The sequence below is a fragment of the Bacillus rossius genome, chromosome 13 (assembly GCF_032445375.1).
Source record: "Bacillus rossius redtenbacheri isolate Brsri chromosome 13, Brsri_v3, whole genome shotgun sequence".
NCBI lineage: Eukaryota > Metazoa > Arthropoda > Insecta > Phasmatodea > Bacillidae > Bacillus > Bacillus rossius.
This window is the reverse complement of record NC_086340.1, coordinates 20,636,569-20,661,534: the sequence shown is the minus strand read 5'-3', so window position 1 is coordinate 20,661,534 and position 24,966 is coordinate 20,636,569. Positions and strand designations below refer to the sequence as shown.

Below are 24,966 nucleotides of genomic sequence, written 5' to 3'. Positions count from 1 at the left end.
TTTTACAAGTCATACAGTTAATATTCGAAGGATACTGGACCCAACTGCATCGAGAAAAAAAAAAAATTAACAGTGGCACACTAACACTGAATGAACATAGAAGAGAAACAACGAGGTGTAAATGAATCCCAGTTACTTGCTGAAACATGAAATTTAAGAAACATAACCGTTCCATTCCCATTGTCATGGCCGACATCTGTTTCCTTGCATGATCAGGGCTTTAAAATTTCATTGCCAAGCGATTACCAAACTGTTTTTCCACCTCAATTAAAATTATGTATATATATAGTTTGGATAAAATTTTATTCATTTATCTTGCAGTCTGTTATCATAACTTTGGTCCAGGCTGGTTTTCTTGAAAACCTTTACCATGGCCATAACTGTTAATATTTGTTCAGTGTATCGCTTAACTTTCAAAATCAGGCGTTAGAATATAGCCACTCACCTTAACCGGTCTCCCCCTGGGCACCTGGGAGTGAAGCACTGGCTCTAATGCCCTCCCCCCTCTCATATTAACAGGATGGTGGACACACTATTCAAAGTGGTTTTACTTAGATAAGAAACAATGCCCGGGTGGTGAGAAGGCAATAGCCCAAGAACGATGTTAATATAAATTTGTTTATTTAAATTTATCAGATTTATCCCAAATTTATGTCATAGAATATGAAAGACCCTCCATAAAGTACTCTTTGGATGACTTGCTGTGAAAATTTACATGCAAATCCATAGTGTTGTGCATGAGTAGGCCTGTCTGATGCAAGAGGTATTGTCATATTTCATGTTGCCACAATTGTAGACTTAAAATAAGCCAAAACCTTTCAATCAGATGTTCATTCATCCTTTTTATTTAGTTGGTTTCAAATAATCCTTAAGAAATTTTATTTTGCAGAAAGTGTGTGACCAGAGTAGCAGCGAGGACAGCAGTGATACAGATCAGGACTTTAAAGGTTTCTCGAGCTCCCAGCAAAGTTTCAAACAGTAAGTGTGATATTGTTTTGTTATGTCTTGTATGAAGATATGTATCATCAAATGTCACAGGTAAGTCTGTAATTTTTAAAATAAAAACTTTTTGATACACACCTTTCAAAAACTCAGAAAGTCCCAAACAAATTGTCTACAGACATATTTCCAATTTTTCATGCTCTATTTTCAATTAGGAATCATCCAACAGGTGATAATAGATAAATAACAACTCATTAGTTGTATTCAAGAAAACTTACCTAAACTTTGAGATTGTAGCAACAGTGTTCCCCCCCCCCCCCCCCCATGGTTAATTCATACATCTGCATTGTAGTAAGAGAGCAGTAATACCTGCAAATTCCATCCAAAACCATTGGAAAAATAGGATATTCACTTCAAAAGGGCCCAGTAATCTTTTAATGTGTTATGTTTATTGTTATAATAATTATATTAAATACTAGCTGAAGTATCCATTGTTGCCTAGGATTTATGTTTCATGAATTCTTTTATTGGGATAGTTTTATTTTTAAATCTCAAGTAGACAGTAAATTTTGTTTAGAAAGAAAATAAACAAACAAACAAATATATATATTTTTTTATTGAAATTTTTACTACAAAGCTTAAGGGTGTACAATGTGGACAAACTATCCTGTCTGCAAACCTGCAAGACACTTAATAGATTCTAAGTTAATGTCTGCCACATAAGTGATTGCTTCTGTGCCTTGATAGATTATTTCTAATTTTGGGAACAGGGCATGGATTACATCATGAGTGCTCCTTCCTAAAGATGACATCTGACACAGGCTTACCAATATTACAGTTAAGATTTACAGGACCACAAACAGTTGAACTGTCATTAGCAAGTTGTTCAGGATGCTATTTCCCATAGAATTGGCTTATGAGGCACCCATTAGGCCAAAAGACCGAGTTGTATGTTATGGGAAAATAATTTAAAACTGAGATATGGAAAGAAGCATGAGTCATACTTGTTGAAACGTTTAGTCACTTTCACTTGTGAAAGATAAGTTCAGTAATCTCATCCATTTTTCTTCACGGAAGGTTCAAAGCAGGTTACAAAAAAAGGTCTTTAATTTTCCTGAATGTTGGTTTCAAAACAGTTAAGTTTTTAATGCAGTAGAGCTTCTAACTCCTGCTTTCATTGGTAATTATTTTTTTTACGTTCATTTTAAAGTGTTTTAGACTCTTATTGCTGTTGGGTTGGGTTCGCGTGTGTGTTGAACTGTAGTAAAGCCCTGATCATCTACTTTTTGGTTTATTCTGGGAACTGACGACATTGCACAAACACTGCTGAGTCATATGTAGGTCAGCGGGCATACCACTGTCACCAGCTGTTACCATATGTTCCCGTGGACCACTGTTGCTACTGACACATGTTTGAATATTGAATTTCCTGACGCTTGTTGGAGAGCTTGACCGAATTATTTTGTAGAGCCGTTAGATCCTGTTTTATTTGGGTGATTTCTTGTTTTATCTCAGATATTTCAGATCTAGAGTCCAGTAATAGAGTCTTTGAAGCAAGATCTTCAGATTTATGGTTGTGATTTTCATATCTAGAGATTTCTCCATACTAATTCAAACATACAATTTACATGTATCCATCTTTAATTCCTTTGTACTTTCAGACTCCAATGGACATGTTTTTTCGGAGACCGTAACATGTTCTTATGCGCCCTGAGATAGTTCTAAGATAATTTCATTATTAAGTTCGAGGGGCTGACGGAATCCCAAAAATTCAGGTGCTTCGCCTTGTGGCGCGTCAATGTTGGTTGACGTTCAGTACTTATGGTTAGCAGGAAATAAACAAAATTAATGCACTCATGACACCGTAAGATTTGCGAGGAGCGCACATCAACATGTCTGTTATCAACAAAATTGCGGCCGCTAACAGTAACTTGACTGACTGGATATTCAAGTTTGCCCTTGACATTTACATTTTTAATGTAGAATTTTCATTGTTTTATAATATGTTTTTACTGTTCATGTGCCTAAATGTTTTCATGTTTTTTTGAACTTTTTGGAAAAATAATTTATTTTATTTGTCATCATTTTTGTCTGACACTTTTTCAAATCATTATTTTCAGTTTGCTGTCATACAGTGATGAAAGAGCTGTATTCGTACCTCTAGAAGAATCCAAATCTGAAGAAAATTACAAATCTGGTAAGAGATCAAATTTAATTCAATATTTAAGTTACTTCTTTAATTTTACGAGGCTTGTCCGAAAAGAAAGTACCGTTTTGGACACAATTTTGTTTATAAATGCATGGCCCTCTTTACTGTATCGGGTAAGAAATGTCAAAGTACTTCCAAGTAGCTTCGTTTTGTGGACATCCATAAGCATTTTTGTAATCCAACGAGAACACAATTTGCGATAATTTAGGTGATTTGTAACAATTTAATGTAAAACAGTTTTTGAAATTTGTGGAAATACACCACAAAGCATTCTTATTATGAACCGTCTGTTTTCACAAATTTTCTCATTCACTTTCTCATTCATTCTCATTTACCACACCATCATTGACAACAGAAGGCCGTCCACTCCGTGTGTTGTCATGAACATTGATGCATCCATCATTGAATTGTCAAACCCACTTTCTAACCATTACATCAGTCATTACGTTTTCAGCATAAATCTCTACAAGTTGGCGATAAAATTCAGCTGGTTTAACATTCTTTGCATTTGAAAACCGTATTAATGAACCTACATCACAGTCGGCGGGATCAGCAATCGTCTTAAACATTTTGAACGCTCACTAACACATGTAAACACTGCTGTCGCAATGGGGGTTGGTTATATGTTTGTAGAGACTTAGTGTTATGCCTAGGGCGCCACCACGTGTATTATGGGAATGTGGACCCGGCTGCTCTCTCCTCAGGGCCGTGAAGTAGCTCGTGTGCAGCGAGGCCCGTTTCCCCCAGTATAAATAAAATACACAGAATTATGTCCTCTCTCAGCGGGGGTCTCGCTATATGTGAAGCCAAAAAATAAGGTAGGCTCTCGAAGGCGGCCCACACGCCTCAGTCTGTGTGTTGTCTCCCCACGTAGTCACCCACACAAAAGAAACCAATATGTTTATTCAATGCTTTTATTGAAGTTGCTCGTCTGTTCATTCTACGCTGTATCACTGTTAATAATAGCCGGTGGCACGAATCGGTATAAGGATGGATCAGACACGTGCACTGAACTGCGTTAGAGTTCGTATAACATGACCAGAATCCGTCTAGCGAATTAAATAAAACTTAAGTAAAACAGTCTACTGCCCGAGGTAATCCCTGAAGTTAAAAGAAAGTGATTTATATGAATTAAGTAGGCAGATGGACGTTGATCAGTTATAATACTGAGTTGCTGACGACGGGTGTGTGAAGCTCCTTACTTCTGGCAGCTGCTGCAACAGACTGGCTCCTCCCAGCATGCCCTCGAGACGAACCAATGGCCGTTACATATATCTAATGAAGTGTGCCACCGGGAAAAGGAATGATCACACATTAATGCTTAATTAAATTAGCCTACTAGCTGCAAACAATAACATTACATAACTAATTGGTTTAAACTGATTTAATATTTAAATATAGTCTGCCTCGGGAATGTTCATCCTTGCTCGCATCGTTCGGGCCACAGAAAATTATTTATGTTCCAATTTAAATAAAAGCCCGTCTTGAAGCAATTATTCCGTCTGCAAGAACGTAAAACACCGTAGGGAAGAAATAAGCAAGTTAAAAATTAATCAGGCTGGCATCGATAAGGGAGTGAAGCACTGACGTCACATCGCTGGGTGCGGGCCGTCACACACACACAACACACACACTTTGGCGGGTGGTTTGAAATGCCAGGGTCACATAGGATGGTGGAGGAAGGAGGGGGGCCTGCAGTGGGTGAGGAGGGAGGTGGGGGCACATCGGCCTCAGAAGGGCATAGCCCGGGACGATGTCAACACGACACAAACCGGCTGTAATGGCGTCAGTGGACAGGCAATGAACCAGAGACACGGAACTGCAACATTACTGATCTGGTGACGGTAGATTGAAACGGTACTTACTTTCTGGACACGCTTCGTATTTACAGTACTTTGTGTAGTTATATTGAACCACTACAGGTAATAAATTCATGTTTGATTAAGAAATACATTTTGATGACTACTCTACCTAGTTTAAAAATATTGTAATTATTAGATCAAGCAGTGATAAATTAATAGCAACAAAAGAAAGATTACAAATTTGATTTGACACAAGTTAGTAAAACATAATAACACAACAAAAATAAAATAGAAATATTTTTCCCAAAAATATTATCATAAAAGCAGCCCTATACAAATAAATAAAAGATTGCAACAAAGTGTTTTTTTTTTTTCTGTGACTGAGTGTTAACATTAATTTTACTGAGTTTAACATTTCAGTTAGGAGATACCCATATCGAACAAAAGAGCATAAAAATTACTATGAAGACCCAGTTCCAGAGGATGGTCATTATGTGTGTAAGTATTATAGTTTAATCAAAAATGTAATACAACTTAACATACCGTATAAACTAGGGATGGGAAATTTTCAAAATTTTCGATTCGATACCGATTATCGAGTCTTGTTGCGATCATCGATTCTTATCGATTATCGATTCCAATCAATTAGGTTAAGTTATAGATTCTCATTTTCGGGATTGAAGTATAAGTTACAATGGAATCAGTAAACATACTTATTGAATACACTAAAAAAGCATTTTTCAAAATAATAAATAAATACTATTAAATTTAACACATAAAACAAAACTTTACATTACTTGAAATAAAGAAATTGAAATTACTATTCTGTAATGTGTAATGTGTAGGGCAAGCATTATTTTTTATGTGGATTATGTTTAATCCAGTTGAATATGTAATTTTGAAAAGAGAATACGTAATTTAGTAATAGGTCAGTAGTACTAATAAAAAGTGAATTGTCGTAAAGTCATCAAAATACTAACAATTTCATTGGAATACAATTTAATAAATAGTATATTAATTACTAAATGTACAATCATTAACATTTATCAATCAAACTTTAAATAGCCACAAAAAGTTGTGATTATTAAAAATATTGTAAAAAACCAGAAACTACCAAATTCAATCTTTATACCTTTGAAATAAATGACAACATAGTGAAATATCATAAAAACAACACTTTTGACAAAATAAAATTGAAAGTTCTTAAAATAATAAATGAAAACTGGCAAAGCATCTTATTAGATCACAAAGTCTTATTAGATCCTAAATTCTTATTAGATCACAAATTCTTATTTAAAAAAACCAACATTTTGACTCGTTCAGGATCTAAACGGTTCAGTTTCTGATCAACAATCAGTCCTGCAGTGCTGAATAATCGCTCGGAATGTACAGTTGAAGGTGGAATGCAAAGAAATTTCTTTGACAGTTTTTTTAAACATGGGTACTTGGTATTTTCTTTCCAATACTGGAAAACGTTGGTACTTGAATTTTGAATAGGTTCTTCCAAGTAAACATTAATCTCATCTTCAACTGATGCGATGTGGCTTACACTTGGGGCAGTCTTCATTATGTTTGAGTAAAATGTCCACATACCATGGCTTTCCATTGCTTGGCTGGATGTTTGCGGCACAGACTGAGAGAAAAGCAACAAAATTTTCAAAATTAAAAATTAAAAATGAACAAACAAATGTGTCAACATAAAACAGCAGAAGTAGACAAATAAGAATACACTTAATGAATTACAAGGAAATTAGCACCTAACTTACCTCAGTTTCAGGTTGTTTCAAACAGATAGTTTTTCTTGCTTCTTCAATCAAAAAAACTTTCGCTTTTGTGACATTACCGTCCTGCACAAAAACATGGTGTTTAAATCGTGGGTCCAGTAATGTTGCAACTGCGTACAACATATTCTCTTCAACATCAGAATACTTCAAAGTTATGGCAGCAAGCATATCATTTTTGATGCCCTGTACACCTGATCCAGTAGGTGCTGGTTTCCTTAGCTCTTCAGTAGAACTGTTGATTATAGGTATGACTTCTGAGGCTGTCACACACTGAGTACTTACAGCCAATGTTGCATGGTTGAAAATACTTAAAAGGTTTACTACATTTGTCATCAGGTTCCATTCTGCTGATGAAAAAGTCACAGGTAACTGCAGAGTTGCTGATGCTAAAGAAACAGACTGTTTTTGCTCAAGTAAGCGCTGTAGCATATGGAGAGATGAATTCCAACGCGTTGGTTCATCCTGGATAAGTTTATGTTTTTTCATTTTCAGCGTGGCTTGAGCCTTCTTTAACTCTTTTGTCGCCTTACAAGAATGTTTGAAATGGCCAACTATGCGACGACCGTTGGCAATCAGATTATTTACATTCTTGTTGTTCAGTAGCCCTTCCTTTACAACAAGCTGCAGGGTATGTGCTAGGCATGGCAGATGTTCATATTCGGATGATTCTAGGCCAGCAGTTATGTTCCTGGCATTGTCTCTTACAATGGCAACAACTTTAGATTGCAGCTTCCATTCTTCAAGTGTTTCTGTGATAAAATTGCACAAATTGTTCCCTGTGTGAGATAATTCAGGAAAGGGAATAACCCCAATGTTGAGGTGTTGCAAGACAAAATTGGAATCAACAAAATGCACAGTTAGACCAAGATAATCGTCATTGGCTGTTGAAGTCCACATATCTGTTGTAAGACTCACATGTTCAGCTTCGTCCAACTTTTTGTTCACATTTTCCCTACATTCTTGGTACATGTGTGGTACAACAGTATTTGAAAAATGTTTTCTGCTGGGCAAAACATACCTAGGCTCAAGGAATTTGACAAATTCTGTGAATCCTCTGTCTTCAACCATGCTAAAAGGACGATTGTCTAAGCACATCATTCTACCTATGTGCTGAGTTATTGATTTTGCACGAGGATCAGTGGACTTGAATTGTGCAGTTTTATCAATAAATGATTGTAATGTAGGCTGGTATTGACTTTTAGGAGTTAGCCTATACTGGTTTGGTGTTCTTGATGAAATATTCGTTTGGCCAACTTTCTCAGCATGCCTCGGGGACACTGAACCGCTGCCTCTCGATGAATCAGTAGCAGTAGGCCTAACATCTGAATTTGATGACAATGGCAAGGTTGTCTCTGAAGAACAATTTTGTGCTGAACTATCATCTATTTCATTTTCTTCAATCTCGCTCAATTCCGATGAATGTAGCCTTTGTTTCTTCGTCTCATGAACGTAACTCCCATGCTTGTTTTCGAGATGTTTTTTCATGTTTGTTGTAGTTTTAGATTTACCGCCACGTGAGATTGTACATTTACAGATTTGACATATTGCGTAGCCAGAATTTTGTCGGTCGATGACAAAGTATTTCCACACTTCACTAGACATCACGTAAATAAAAATGTTATTTTACTATTCGTATTGCGCTAACATTACCCAACATTCAAACAAAGAAGCATCACTGGAAACAAAAGCATGTAAGAAAATTTCTACAGTTGCCGTACTGGTAACTTACTGGAATGAAAACGTGTTTCAAAAACGTCCATTGAAATTTTATGTTTAAGTTGCGTAATTAACTGGTGATTTAATGTTTACTGTTATTAAATAAATTACGGAAAATACGTAACTCGTAAAATGTTACGGGCTATGGCCACATTATTCTTGCATTTTATCGTTAAGTAATTGAGAATAAGATCTGTACCGGAAGTTGGCAAACCTGTGAAAGTTCATGTATAGACAAATGCTGGTTAACAAAAAAAATCATTGACGAAAATAAATATGCAACAACGCAAGTGAATAAATATACTAGAAACGTAGAAAACGTGGCACACTTCTCAGTAGAATCTTGAAATTTTGTGCACATGGCTACCAATGTGGGTGTATTCAGCAAGTAAAAGTTGGGCTACAATTTCTTTATACGATAACACTGCGTTAATAAATAAATAACCCTAAATGCACAGTACGAAATCGCCAACCTCCGTTCCCGCTTACGGGATTGTGGCAACTGAGCTGTGGTAAGCTATGTTATATTTCATTTATTATTTATTATATCGTTTATGGTTATTTATTTAGTTGTAAAACTGACTAAAATTACTGCAACGACAGCGATGAACCGCTGCTAGGCAGCACTTTACGTCTACATCCTGCAGAATTTTAATAATCGGTGATTTTCGCCGATCCTCGATTATCGATTATGTATCAAAAAATCGGGGTATCGAAGAATCGACGGATCGACTTTCCCATCCCTAGTATAAACCCACGTACCACCCGCACCATTTAAAAAAAAAAAGGGTCCAAAAAGTAGGGTGCGGGTGTTACATGGGTCTTGGGCCATTTTTGCACGGTGACGAAATAACGCCGGCGCGACTGGAGGTTGCTGCGATAGGCAAGAGGGGTAGGGGAAAAGGATGGGAAGGAAGCGGCAGACAGTCAAGGTCACATTCCTCACAGCGTTGTCACACTGCAGCTTCGCTGGTTACAAACGCGCGCTCCCACGCACTGTCCTATCCTCATTTGCAAAGTACGCAGTGGTTTTACACGTGTGTTGGCTGCAAGTATTGTATGAATCGTAAAAAGTTGCGTTCTTTCACAGTTGCGGAAAAATTAAAAATAATCAGTGAAGCGAGAGAAATCGGTAACCGTGCTGCTGGGCGAAAATATTATGTCGACGAATCATGTGTGAGGGATTGGAGGAAAAGTAAAGACAAACTGCTTTCGGCCAGTGGCGATAGATGTGCGTTCCGGGGTGCGGTAGCAAAGTTTCCGGAGATAGAGGAAAAACTCTATGACTACATACAGGACAGAAGGCAATTCGGGTACGCTGTAAACACGGAAATGTGTTCGCTAAAGGCGCTGCAAATTGCTCGTGAACTTGGTGTGGGTGAAGGCTTTAAAGCAAGTAGGAAAAAGATGCGCAGGTTCAGGTAAGAAAGGGTTTGTCCATGAGGCGGCGTACTACAATCTGCCAGCGTTTACCGACAAGCTACGATGAGAAATTAATAGCATTTCAGAGGCATGTGTTAAAGCTGCGGAAACAACACAAATATTTGTCTTCACAAATTGGAAACGCCGACCAAACACCTGTGTACTTTGAAATGCCTGCAGATATAACATTTGAAACAAAAGGTGTAAAAACAGTGCGCATCTTAACTGGAGGCTGTGAAAAAATGCTGTGCACTGTAATGTTGACAGTCCTTTCCGACGGGATAAAACTACCGCCGTATGTGATTTTTAAAAGGGAATCGCTTCCAAAAAATGAAAAATCCCCTAATGGTATTATTGTGAGGGCTAAAGAGAAGGGATGGATGGACCATGCAATGGTTGTGGACTGGATTAAATCTGTGTGGGAACGACAACCCGGTGCTTTGTTGAAATTACGAAGCATGCTGGTGTTGGACAGCTTTCGCGGTCATTTAACCGAAGAAACAAAGAATCGTCTGAAAGATAGGCGAACAGATCAGGTCGTAATACCTGGAGGATTAACTTCAGTTTTGCAGCCCCTTGACATCTGTATCAATAGGCTGTTTAAAACGGATCTGAAGCTGCAATACTCCGAGTGGATGGCGAGCGAAACCACGAAATGACACCAACCGGGAGAATAAGGCGACCAAGCTTGTATCTTGTGTGTCAGTGGATTCTTAATGCCTGGTCTGCGATCCCAGAAACATTAGTCGTAAAGAGTTTTCAAATGCGCTCGACGACACGGAAGACGATTGCTTGAGCTCCGATGATGAGTGCTCCAACACTAGCAGCACTGTGGACAACAGCTGTGAGGAAGTTTAAATCCATTCTTGGCTGACAGCTGTGACATCATGTTATTCTTTTGTTAATTTTATTGTCTGTGATTTCGTACGTCACTTTTATTTAATCCTAATAAATGCCGTATTTGTGTTAACCTAATTTATATTTTTATATGGTATATGCCACATTTAGGCACAAGGATTTTTATTATGCATGTAATAAAAATAGTTTTTATTATGCATGGCTAGGACTCACGTGCTTTATCGTTTATTTGTTTGAACGAGGTCATTGCCCAGCGCACGATAATGGACGCGGGAGATTGTAACTGTAAATAGCTGGGATCTGGGCAAGGTCACGTGCACACACGGCGTGTTGTTATCGATCGCACGCGCCGATGCCACGTTCTACTTGCGCGATGTTGCCACATTGCAGTTGCCTGCCTTCTGTACACTTTTAACACAAATGCCGAGGCTGTAATAAGTAGCATAGTACTTTTTTGGTAATTCTTTATGATTTGTTACTGTTTGAAAGGAAAAGAAATCACAACTAAATTATTTTTTTTCCGTGCAGATTTGCAATAAAAACATTTTTTCCCACCATGGCATTCTAAAAATAAGGGTGCGGCTCTTACCCGGGGGCGGGTGGTACGTGGGTTTATACGGTACAAATATTTCTTAAATTTATTTGGATCAAGCGGGCATCCATAACATGCAGTTGATTTTCAATCTGAGATGGCGGAAAAATAAAAGCACATGCCAGCTATTCTGCCAGTAATACCAATTGCAAGACTCATTTCAGACAGTGGCTTTGCACAAAAAAGAACAAGCAAAGAAGACTCCGGTGTATTCAATGATCCATGTGGCGAACATAGTCAGATTAGTATCATGCAGTACAAGATTAGTATTTATTTGGTTTTTGGTGGTTATAAAAATTAATGTCAAACAAATATTATTGACTCTACACAGCAAGAAATATTTTGGAGACTTTTCAAGTGGTGGCGGTGGCGGTAATAAAAGTTCTCCTCAAATAAACAATTTCAATACACAATTTTTCTTTTATTAATAATTTAATTTAAAGACAATAATACCATCATATGTTATTAATTTGCCAAGACTGTTAGACTATTACTACCTTTCATAATTGATAGCAAAACTTAACGTTATCTCTGTCATTTTCAGACCGAGTATTTACCTGCGGATACTGCAGTACCAGCTTCAGCAGCCTCATGTACCTCGAAAGACATATTAAATTCTGTCGCGAGAAACTTTGGATTGCCACCGTTGGCAGCAGTGTGCAATGCTTCATCCCAGTAGCTGACACATCCAGCCATGCCAGGTCTGGTAACAAAATCTGAAACTACGCAGCACGGTTACAATGAGAGGGCAGCGGTAGGTGCATTGTGAAGTCTGCCAATCACACAAATACACGAACACCCACAGTAAAGGAGAAGTCTTACAGGTGCGAGCATTGTGGTAGGAGCTCTAACACTGCAAGTCACCTTACAAGACACATGAGAACACACACTGAAACCCTACAAGTGTGAGCAATGTGATGAGGTTTGCACGGACAAAGTCACACGAGAACACACACTGGACAGAAGCCCTACAAATGTCAGCAATGTGGTAGTCGCTTTGCATGGAAACATTGTCTTACAGAACATATTCAGGTACACTCCATCAAATGTTCTGTCAGTGTGGATGTAGTATGAACGTTTTATTGATGTGATTTTATTGTTACATCATCCAGACACATAATTATGTTAGTACCTAAAAATAGTTTTTAAGAATTTAATTCAAAAACATTCAAATTAAATTTTCTAAATTGAATATCAAGGTTTTTAGTACTTTTACTTTACAGTTTACCTACTTTTCTTAGTATTTATACTCATTAACTAATAAAAATAACCAAAAAATTATTTATAATATTTTGTTGCAAAGGGCAATAAGTGCAATGACAGAATGGTTTTCTGTAGAATTAGCATGAACTAAAGAGTCATGTCCTAATGGATACCATAAATTTGTAGTTTTGTATCATTTTACATGGTAATGTTATGGAGAAATAAACCCAAGTAGATTCAAATAACTATATAAGGGTCTTCAATGTGTGTCATTTGAATACAGAAACTTTTCTACATGTTTTGTTTGGTTGGTCAAGCTCTCTCATAACATTGACCAGTACTACTGAAATGGCTTTAAACATATAAATTTTATTATTTGTTTTATTACATACATTAATTTATAAACTGAAACCAAATGTAAAATGTTGCATAGTAAGTACTATATTTATTCACATTCCAATGATAAATCTGTATAGCTATTGGTAATATATTCTCTTAGAGCTTGATTCACTTACTATTTTGGGTTAGTGATTTTCATGCCACTATTGTTCATCTAGCCCAATTTTTATGCATGTTTCATTGTTTATGCTTTTTTATTAAAAAAAAATTAGGATAATAGATAGATAGGTATTTGTTACATGTTACCTGCCAAGTCAAGAATATATTCATTATTAAATTTTTTTGCCTAATTGATTATATTGGGATTCACTAAAAGTACATTATCTGGGTTTCATACAGCTGGGTAAAACAAAAAAAAAATCTTTTGTGAGAAAAAAAAATATCAATTACATTCTTCTTTTAAAATTATATCTACATAAAATTCTGTAAGTAGTAAAACACTAAAAATTAAATATGGCAGATGAAGCCCAGTCTTAGTAGTAGTAGCCAATGGTACAGTTGAACTTCAGTATTCTCATCCATGATTACAAAATCTGTCATAAGAGAGCACCATATTGTAGATACTGCAAAAACCATTAAATTTAACAACTTCATTTTACACTGAGTCAGCACCATTGCTACACAGATTGAAGGTCAAGTTAATGCTGGAGTCATATTCTTATACATATGTCTCAACATTACTATTAAACAGTGAATTAACTTTTAAAAACTAGGGGATGTAATATGCTTCCATTCCATAATAACAAAATTACAAGAAATAGCAAGTTGAGTTACAGCAAGGATTACAACCAAACTTTAAAGTTAGACCATATTTACTTGCTGTCCAAATTGGTGACCACCTCCAAAAACGTCCTTCAATTCACTTCAAGTAATAATAATTGTTCATCTGCTCTATAGAGTTCCAAGCTTTAACTTTATCCATCATTACACAAATGTCTAGTCGCAGATGTTTTCAGTGTGACTAACCCCATTAGCACTCCACAGTCAGTGCCGCAGACATTGCGTTTAAATAACAAAACAAAAATAAACTGATATGAAAACAAATATATAAATTCTTAGTTAAAGTATCATTGTGGAAGGAAAACAATTAAAATGTGTACATAAAATGAATATAGTTTTGTCTTTATTACGTGCACCACTACACAGATTAATTATTACAAATGACAGGCATAATTCTAATAAAATATAGATGAAACTGACAAGGAAAAGTTCCTTTTAATGCCAAGAGTGTGGTCAATATAAGCATAAACACTAGCATTGCAAAATGAGTAATGTGGGTTTGTTGTTAAAATGTACTCAGTTGTGTGATTTCAATCCTAATGTAGATTATGAAAATTGATTAACTACACTAACATTATTACCTAGTAGGTATCTACAGTTTAATATATTCATACATACTATGTTTGTTTCTATTTATGTTTTATATATGTTTTCTTTAAAAATGTAATTTAAAATGGTTTTGCAATCTAAATAATTTTGAAATTTATATTTGTATAAATTTTTATCAAGCTGTTATAAATTATGTAGTAATTTTAAGTTTTAAGTATAATTGTACTTAAATGCATGTATGTATAAATCTGTTTATGCATGTTTCTTATGAAATTGCATTACAGTTGTTTTACGTCATAAAGTTTAATCTTTGAAGAAAAAAAAACATGTTTGGATTAGTTTTTATTTCCTGCAATTTAATTCAATGTGAACAATGCTAAAGTAACAAGACTCTGTAAATTTAATCTCTTTGCTATCAAACAAAACTCACTATTATTATTGCTGACACAAATGTCTAAATAGAGGTTGTATCTTATAGCTATGGAGCCGTCATTGCACAAATGTGTGTGTAGTAATTTGAAGACCACAAAACCGCGGGTATTCAAATTATAAATATAGCTAAAATAGCACTTGCTCAAATTTTCAGAATCATTTAAATTAATGAAATAGCAGATACAGTCAAAACTTACCATAAATTGTATTAAGTGCTATATAATTAAAGTTTGTTAAGTTGTCATTTATCACATCAGAAATCAGGCTTAAGTAGTTATTACCATTTTAAAACCTAAATATAAGCATGTTGGCAGGCACTATGATGCGTATCCATTTTGTAACATGTATGACACTACTAAATGTATTAATAATGTTCTAGTATTCATTTTATGCTGCCGTCAAAATAAATATTGACCAATCTGAAGAATTATATTAAGTGTTATATGTTAACTACCGGTACCTTATGAGTTGCTAGTGTCAACAAGTAATGTAATTTTTCAGAAGTCACCAAAACTGATCTTAGTATCATTATGATCTTTCAGCATAGCAATTTTTAGATGGTTATTATTCTCTAAACAATAGTTGACGAGCATTTTATGTCCTGTAAATCTTTACATTTATGTTATGACTTATGCTGCACAATTAGTAGGCACTTTTGGCAGGACATACATATCAGCATCAGTGGCTGTTCGGTTATATTTCCTTTAAACCAGTAGGTAGTGTTTCATTACTCTTTGAAAAGGAAATATTTTAAAACTAATTTTAAATATAATAACCTAGTATTTATGTATGAATAAATATTAATCATTACTGTTACCATCATCAATGGTTTCAGGTATGAGACCCAGGGTGGACCTAGTGCATCGCTGGATGAATTAAAATGATTGATATTGACCAGGGAGGGCAAGTTTGTCGCCAGACTGGTTCTGTACCCTTAACCAGGTTTTTTCTGTCGTGGGCAGAGGCGTAGCCGGGGGAAAGGGTTTTAGGGGTTCTAACCACCCCCCCCCCCCTTAGCCCATTAATTTTTTATCTTATCTGAAAGCAGGTTAGCTAAAAGCCTGGGCGTCTTACTGCTATCACCGGCCATTGCACTGGAGGGAAAGAGCAAGCGAGCCCTACCGATTCTACAGAAGCTATAAGGTTGTGACGCTGGGACGGGTCCCAAGTTTTCAAATATCTTACACCTATTGTATTTAACCAGCGCAATAATTATAAGCAGGTGTAACTGTTCAAGCTAAAGTTAATTGTTTCCAGGAACAGGCCAGTTCTGCCGAAACCCAACCATTTTTATTCCTTTTTTTTTTTTTATTGTTGAGCTTCGAGCATGAGTTATGATTTTGAGTGGACGTGGACAAGGCACTTGGATTGATTAAAATATCTTTAGTTAATTTCTTACTTCATCACCCAACAATTTTTTTATTAAAAAATTAATAAAATTTTTCCGGGGGAGGAAAATACCCCCAGACCCCCAGCTTTAATTGGGAGGGGGGGGGAACCATGCTTCTTAACCCCCCCCCCCCCCTCGCATACACAAATCCTGGCTACGCTACTGGTCGTGGGTAGTCAACCCCAGCTTGAGCTTGTCTGCTCAGAACCTCATGTGCTAGGAACAAGAAGCTAGCTGTCGACTGTGAAGCATTTCTCCTACTCAGCATAGACTGCTGTTTTCTGTATAATACGATGTAGATTACTCAAAATAATACAGACGTGTTTGGTTTCATTCACACGATCACACGTAAACACGTGTGGTAAGCTTTGTTGTTACTCATGGAACATTACCCTAGACACAAATACTTCCTATGGACAGTCACACTAGGGTTTGCATGTGCTGGAGTTGCAAATCGAAATGAAGTCAAAGTCAGCGGGGTTAGGCCCTTAATTGCAAATTGGCCAGGGACGCGGGGAGGCCGAATAGATAAAAAAAAAGGGTATGTTTAAATCGATTATAATCACCACGATGAAATACAGTTGCTGGACCTCCACGGAACTGCGGTCACACCAGACAGGGCCGATTGTCGACTGACTGCCGATATACTCCGGCGGGAGGGTGGCGGTAGCGTCTGCCACGCACCAGGCTGTAAAAAAAAAAGTTGCCATTATATGCTACTATTAAGAAAAACCCTTTTGAATAAAACATAGAAAAATTTTTATCATATTAATGCTGCTGCTGCAATGTTTTTGTAAAATACTGACATAATAGATGATAGCAAATGATGGAGTGGGTTCATCCCACCGCTGAGGCCAGCTACTGCTGACCGGGCAAAGTCCAGCCAGGCTGTTGAAGTGTTTTCAGAATTTTCCCTTTTCTTCTGTTATTTTTCAGACAGCTCCAAGGATGAGCGACCAAAATTTCAAAAGGGTGTACCACCGTTGGGTGATCAAAATTTCTATAAGTATTTTCAGAATTACTCTATAGAGTATATTTCCTAAAATGCCAATATCTATAATGTAAAATGTGGTCTAGTTGGGCGCCGTGAAAACTCTATAAAGTACTAGTGCTGTGATTGTGTATGTAGCACAACTACTAACCTCTACAGAATATTAACTAAAATATGTCTTATGTTGATAGTGAAAATAAATTATTCTCAAGTTGTATGTACTGGTGTAGTTTGACTCAGTGTGAATACCAAACAATAAAATGTCGTATAATTCCTTAGCAGTATGTCTCCTTCTCTTTGGTGTAAGTATTCTGACCTTAAAATCAACAAATATTAGTAGTGGGTTTAAAAGCATTAACTTCTCTATGACTGCTGATCTCAGTGTAATAAAAACTAATTATTCTTTCAAGACAATCCAAGCTAAATATTTCTGTCTATCTGGTTTAACATACACATGATATGTAAGTATGGTTATCAATCGGAAAAATAAAATATAATGAAAATTTAACTTTTTACTATGGTCAAAATCATGGTTGTATGGGTGACAATACTCTTTTGCAACATATCCAACTGTAACATGAAAAGTGACAGAGTCAATGATTAGCAAGCAACATACAAATACCTTTGAGACAATTATTCATGTTTAAATAGGTTTTTCATTAAACAAAATTTCAATATCCGTTATACTTAAATGTCTTTCAGAACTAATTACGTTTTACGTAATTGTATCACTGAATAATAGTTTGGTTATCAGTCAATATTTTAAATATTATTGAAACACATTTTAACTGGCAAATTAGTCTTTTCTTTGTTTTTACTAGCTCAGTCTCTTTCGGTAGATCAAACTGTCTCAAAACTTCTGGACCTGGGACTATTCTTTAAACATTCAAGACAATTAATGACTTTAACAGATTTTAACTTTGATATCGTACATATTACTGATCAATGTCAGTTAACCAGGTCCAGTATGTACAAGCTACAAGTCTTTACGTAGTTAAGTAGTATTAAGTTGTTTTAGCGAGTTTCAAATTAGGTCTTGATCGTAAACATCATAGTTTAAGATATCTTGCCATTAAAATAGGACAGGTAACTTCTCGCTGTTCTTGTTAATTCGGGGATGGGGCAAACAAACCTCGTCGCGTCGTTACAATACCAAGAGGCTGTGGAAAACCTCTCCGAACCCCTGTCTCTCCTCCGATGTTGCTGGTTAGATCTCACTCTCCTCCGATGTCGCTGGTTGGGTCTCCGTCTCGATGCACCTCCTCTCGTGCTGCTGGTACTCCAGCAGGACTGGCGTCGGTCACCTGGAGTCGTCTAGAAGGATGATGTCCTCCGGTACACCGTCTACGATGCCGTCTACCGCTGTCGAACTCCTTCCATCTCGAAGATTGATAGTCCTTTTCTTCTTTTCTTCTTAATTCGTCGTTGATCCAGTTATATTTATGCTGTTAGTCAAAACTTATCGTCGTCGTAGATTCTTTAGTAGAGCTTCGAACATCGGTAACTACCTCTTCTTCATTGTGTAGTTCCGGTATTTATTATAAAATCATCAATTTCACGTAGATTCTAGCTATTCAGTCGTCGTACCAATGTTTTACGTGATATTCTTACATTCATTTATGACTAAATCACGGAGCTCTTTCTCTCTAATCCTTCTCCCATGATAGTAGAACAGAAACTCCCGTTCCAATTTGTTTCAAACAGTCAAAGCTTTCTCTATTGAACACTCTCCGAAATCACACTGGAAATACTAAATTCTTTAAATAAAATATATGCGCAGTCGAGCGTCCAATCACATATACTCTTTCCTCAGTAATGACCCAAAAACAATATTAAAAGGTGTAAGCTCATTTCCTATTCGTCGCCGTTTAACAAATGTTTGCAAAGACATTTCATAAAATTATTACTTAGATAAAACATGAAAATACTTAAAGAGTAAAACCAAATTGACCTGACCATAGAGATACAATACTGGTAAATATAATTCATAACAGGACTAAGACAAAGTCATAGAGGTAAGAAGTAAAATAATAAACATAAAATTCATTTCTATTGAGGGCTTCTCAAATACCTCTATAGAATAGTCCCCTTCAGAAATGTGACTAACGAACTATACTCTGATATAGGTCTTAGGACCATTTCTCATCATACAAACATCTCATCTATATTCTAATTATTTGCAGAAAATTTACATTTCATATTATTGACCTTATTTACATACTTACTTGCAAACATAGAGTATTGTCACCGATATATGTCTTCAAACGGACATATGTGTAACAGTGTATACTATTCTACAGGAGTGTAATATTTCAACTGCGTTATATTATAGTGTCCTATTACTTGTTTCGTTTTAATGTCAGACAGTTCGTAACAGTTACTTCTAATAATCTTCGTGATCATATATGGTCCATCGAAGAGTAGAAATAGCTTCTTAGTAACGTACTTCCAAAATTGGCTTACTGGATTCGTTCTCTTGAGTACTAAATCTCCACAATTAAAACTCATCTTGCTGGAATCTTTCTGGTATTTTCTCCGAAGATCCGCCGTGGATGTCAACTTGGCTGCGACCAACTCTTCAGTTTCCTTCTGTATCTCGACTAATTCTTTATCTTCTGCGGCCAGAGCTTCATCGTGATGTCTCGGTAGTAACAATGACGGTATTATCAATGATCTTTTTCCTGTTAACGCTTCATATGGAGTAACACTGGTAGAACTGTGTACAGTATTATTCAAAATGCATTCAATGAACGTTAATTTACTCATCCAGTTCTGCTGTGTATCGTGGCAGAATGTCCGCAACATATTACCAAGTGTGCGCATTTGTCTCTCCACAGGATTACTCTGCGGGTGTCTCACCGAAGACGTGGTGGGTACGATTTGCAGTTTTCTGAGTCCTTCTTGCCAAACTTGACTCATGAATTGTGTGGCATGATCCGAAATAATTTTCTCCGGTCGACCCACTTCCGCGATAAACTGTTTAACTTTCTGGAATACTATCTTGCTGGTGGCATTGACTATGGGATACAACTTGGTGTATTTTGTAAATAAATCTACCATCACGAACACATATTTCACCCCGGCTGTTGATCTAGGTAATGGTCCCAATACATCCACTGATACCAACTGCAGTGGTCTCTCCGGAAGGATAGGTTTAAACTCACCTTCGAGATTTTGTTGGGCATGTTTCGCTTTCTGACACAAGTCGCACGATCGAGTAATGGCGGCGACTGACTTGTGCAGATTCGGAGAGTATAGCTGCCTAATCAATGACTGTGTCAGCTTCTTTGAACCAATATGCCCGCAATTCCTATGAACCTCCCAAATAATCGAGTTGATGTTTCGCTTCGGTATTACCGGCTTCCATGGCTCTTCAAATCTGGCTTTTCCCTTGCTATGATTGAACAATACTCCCTCCGACATGCAGTATCTCTCCTCTAACCTAGTTGGAACCTCTGAACCCTTCAATTTATCTATTATGACCTTGCAGAATTCATCTTCCTGTTGCAGTTGAGCTATCTGGTCAAAAACATTCTTGATTGTTGCGTTATCTTTAAGTTGTTGTGTCACAAGATTAGCTACCAAAAATTCCTTGGAGTTCTTCCTCGGTGTCAATTCATCATTCAATACATCGGGTATTCGACTTAGGTAATCGGCGACTACATTCTCTTTCCCTTTAATGTGGCATATTTCCAAGTCAAACTCTTGCATCAGCAAGCACCATCGTGTCAGCCTGCTACCAAAAATTTTGCCTGCTTTTAGACACATCAGGGCTTGATGGTCAGTCATTAGCTTTATATGTTCTCCCAGAAGCAGGTCTCGAAACTTCTGCAGAGCCCATATTATTGCTAGTGTCTCTTTCTCCGTGACCGTGTAATTTCGCTCTGCCGAATTCAATGTTCTACCCGCCATCGCTACGGTACGTTCTACTCCCTCATCGTCCATTTGCGCGAGCTTCGCCCCTAAGGCATAATCAGATGCGTCTGTGTATAGTAGAAATTCCCGACCTAACATGGGATGATAGATGACTCGTTCTTCGAGAAAGACCTTCTTGAGTTCTTCAAAAGCTTCCGCTGTTCTGCTTCCCATTTCCACAGCTTGTCCTTCTTGAGTAGATCAAACAATGGGACTGCGATCTTGGCTATCTTGTCGCTGTAATTTCGGTAAAACCCGATAACTCCCAGGAATGTACGTAGTTGTTTAACATTCTTTGGTGTAGGGAAGTTGGAAATACTGTTCAATTTTTCAGGATCGGTATGAATTCCGGTCGGTGTCAGAATATGCCCTAGAAATGGTAACTCTTGTCGGCAAAATACGGATTTTCGCAGTTTCACCGTCATTCCTGCGTCACGTAGTTTCGTTAGGACAATGCCGATATGCTCCAGGTGTTCTTCGAATGATGACGATGTAATCAAAATGTCGTCGACATATGCTCGCGCGAATCCTTTGCACTCAGATCCTAGCGTTTCGTCCAGACAACGAGTAAACTCAGCTACCGCATTACATAAGCCGAACGGCATGACTTGGAACACATACTGCGAGTTCTTGAATAGGAATGATGTGTACTGTCTAGATCTTTCTTCTAAGGGTATTTGCCAGTACCCTGCCGACAAATCAAGTGTGGTTAGAAACTTGACACCCTGATATAATCGCAGAATATCATTCGTTGGTCTCGGACTTTCCCGATCTCGAACAGTAATTTTGTTGATCTCCCTCGCGTCAAGGCATAAACGTACTGTTCCGTCTTTCTTTCGCACACAGAGTATCGCATTCGTGAATGGGCTAGGCGCTCGCTTTATTACATTCCATTCCAACATTAAGTCTAGATATTCTTCAGCCTCTTTCAAATATTTCGCCGGGATGGGATACGACTTTTTATGGAATGGTTCACCGGGTATGACCTGAATACTAGCTGTATATAATTTGTTTAACCCAGGTTTTTCGGAAAATATATTTTGAAAATTTCTTAAGACATGAAGAAGATTATTTCTACCGGTTTCATTTACCATGGTAATTCCCTTTACAGCTTCTATTAAATCAGCTCCGGTCGCCATCAAATTTATGTCACTATTAATACACGAAGTTTCCTTATGAATGATTGCAATGCATTTTTCCGAAACTTCCCAATTTTCAGTAGTTTTCGTATTTTCTGTGTCATCCATAGCAGTTACCATCCAACCTGCAAAATTCAAAATTATTTTATGGCTAGTTAGAAAGTCTACACCGAAAATTACTGGTTTAGCCAATCCTTTTACGATTAATACATTAATGTACTTGGTGCTACCTAAACCTTCTACTTCCAATAAGGTCTGACGATTAATGATGGGACTAGCCCTTGATGTAACCCCTAGAATCTTTAAACTTGGTACTGGCATTCTCGGTAATGATATTCCGGTGCTCTCTATCATGGCTACGCAGTCTTCGCTGATGCAGGATATCTCTGCGCCGCTGTCTAATAGTACAGGCACTTTAACTCCGTTTAAAGTTAACGATATCTCCGGACATAGTGCTTGTTTCGCTTGAACTTCGGTTGCTGTGGGCTCGCTGAGTAAAAATTCACGCTCGTTTTCTTTGAACATAATGGTGTGTATGCTTCGACAATTATTCTTGTCATTTGCGTCGGGATCCAATTTTATACTAGCCCCGTCTAACTTACAATTAGGGACTGACGTGCGGAGCGGGTTTTCGCCATCCCTAATTAGTTTACCGCACTGTCCTTAAATCCTCTAATTTGCTCTTGTGACAAATTAGCAAATCCATTATTTGCATTCGGTGAAATCAAAAATGTGTTATTACCTCCTTGGTTTGTATCTGAGCTTCTGCTAGATTGCATGCGCGGCCATTCCGTGTTGCTTTGCTCGTGACTTGGCGCTATAGAATATGAATTTCTTTCTCCTTGTCGCGCGTCGTGACTGGTGGTGCTAAAGCTGTTCCCTTTTTCAGACGGTACAAACGTTTGTGCATTTATGCTGTACTGACCTCCGGAATGATTATTGTAATTTGCCGATCGTTCTTTCGTTGTTCGATTTTCGCCTGAATTCTCTCTGAAATTAACTGTCCCCTCCTGACGTTTATTCTCCCACTGTGATTCATTTTCGCGTCTGTCTTGTCGCTTCTCGTTTCTACGACGATAGTACTGTGGTTTATAAAATCCGTTACCATATCGCTGACCTCGATATCTATTGTGATACCAATTACTTCCGCAGTTTTCAACGTTCAGTGTGTGAATTTGAGGTTGTTTGTGTCCGCTGTTCTGCCCTTCATTTCGATTGCGCCAGTTATTGTATAACGGTGTCTGTTGGTTCGTGTTCTTGCGCTCGTTAGTTTCTTTGTGCGTTACCGTTTTATCGAGCTTAACGAGTCGTTCATACGTTAACAGTTGTTCCTTGAAATCTACAATATTACTGTATTGCCGTCCACTAAGTTGTAATTGATAATTGAGTGGTAATTGCGAAATTATCATGGCAATAAACTCTTCGTCTTCCATACGGCAATCAAGATAACGAGTTCTCTCGTACATATCGCTGATATGCGCCTCTAAATTTTGAAATTTACGATTTTCGAATTTTTCAGAATGCAACTGTATTCGCAAATTGCTTTGGATACGAGTATTCCAAAATTGGGATATGAAAGCTTTCTGAAACGATTCGTATGCGTGTACCGAATCTTTCGCCAACTCCCACCAATAATATGCCGTGTTTTTCAAGCAGTGGCTAACGCATTTCAATTTTTCTGCGTCTGTTAACTTAAATGTGTGGCAATATTCTCCAAACTGATTTAAGAATCTTCGAGGGTTTTCATTACTTTTCCCTGAATATGTTGGAACGTCATCCAACCATTTCTTAGAAGGGTGGTGTAGTGTAAGTACCGGATCTGCTGACATAATTGCAGTACTAATATTCGCGGGATTTCGCTCGGCTTCTATCGTTATCGATTTGTTTACCGGCGTGTCCTCCTTGTCGGTATTACATTCGCTAGTGTGGTGAGTCGTTAGTTGGGGCGAGAATGTTGCGATGTGTCTGGATTCTCTTTCTATTTCCCCTATTTTCGCCTCTACCATATCTAACCTTCCTGTTAGACGCTCGCTTAAGTGTACTACTTTATCGTCAGTGCGTTTACTGAATATTTCTACACCTTCAATACGAGTGTGTACACTGGAAAACTTCTGTTGCATCTCGTGCTGTGTTTCAGTTAAGTCATGCCTGATTTCTGCTGTTTCATCTGCAATCCTGCCTAAAGTGTTATTTAAGACTTGCACTAAATTGTCTAGTCTTTCGGCGTTTTCTCGCTCCTTTTGTTCCCTTTCTAACTTCTCCTCCTGTTCTATACGCTCCCGTTCTTGTTTCTCCCGTTCCCGTTCTAGTTTCTCCTCCTGTTCTTTACGCTCCCGTTCTTGTTTCTCCCGTTCCCGTTCTAGTTTCTCCTCCTGTTCTTTACGCTCCCGTTCTAATTTCTCCTTATTCATGAACTGGAACAGTGCATCTAGGGTAACAGTTGGTGTCGGCGGCGAATGACCCAACTCCATTTCCTGCTGTGACTCCATACCAGTAGTCTCGATGTGCTGTTCTGGTACTACTTCTCTAGGTTCTCGTTCAGGACTAGAGTCAGAAGTGTCATTGCTACCTCTCAAAAAATATGACTTCCTACCTGTGTCTGTCATCTTGACAAAACAAAATTACTGTCTGTATTTTTCAAAGTGTCTTGAGTTGTTAAAAAAAAAAATCATAAAATAGTCCCTAACGTTGGCTTACACGTTGGGCGCCAAAAATTCTGAAGTGTTTTCAGAATTTTCCCTTTTCTTCTGTTATTTTTCAGACAGCTCCAAGGATGAGCGACCAAAATTTCAAAAGGGTGTACCACCGTTGGGTGATCAAAATTTCTATAAGTATTTTCAGAA

At 37.5% G+C, this 24,966-nt stretch overlaps 1 protein-coding gene across 4 annotated transcripts in view; it reads right to left on the bottom strand.

Moving 5' to 3' along the window:
- The window catches only part of LOC134538325 (zinc finger BED domain-containing protein 4-like), a 30,631-nt gene extending 5,902 nt beyond the window's left edge, over window positions 1-24,729 (bottom strand). The window contains exons 1-3 of one of the 4 annotated variants that reach the window (XR_010076122.1): window positions 18,202-24,729; window positions 16,645-16,766; window positions 11,883-12,047 (exon numbers count right to left, since the gene is read on the bottom strand). Coding sequence is in view for 2 of the 4 variants with exons in the window: in XM_063379540.1 (XP_063235610.1) it covers window positions 6,233-6,586; window positions 6,720-8,339 (1,974 nt within the window). In the remaining 2 variants the exon portion in view is untranslated. Of the gene's footprint in view, window positions 1-1,540; window positions 6,587-6,719 lie in introns of those variants that run through there. The other 3 variants (XM_063379540.1, XM_063379539.1, XR_010076121.1) reach the window with 3 other exon arrangements.
- Window positions 24,730-24,966: the final 237 nt, after the last annotated feature.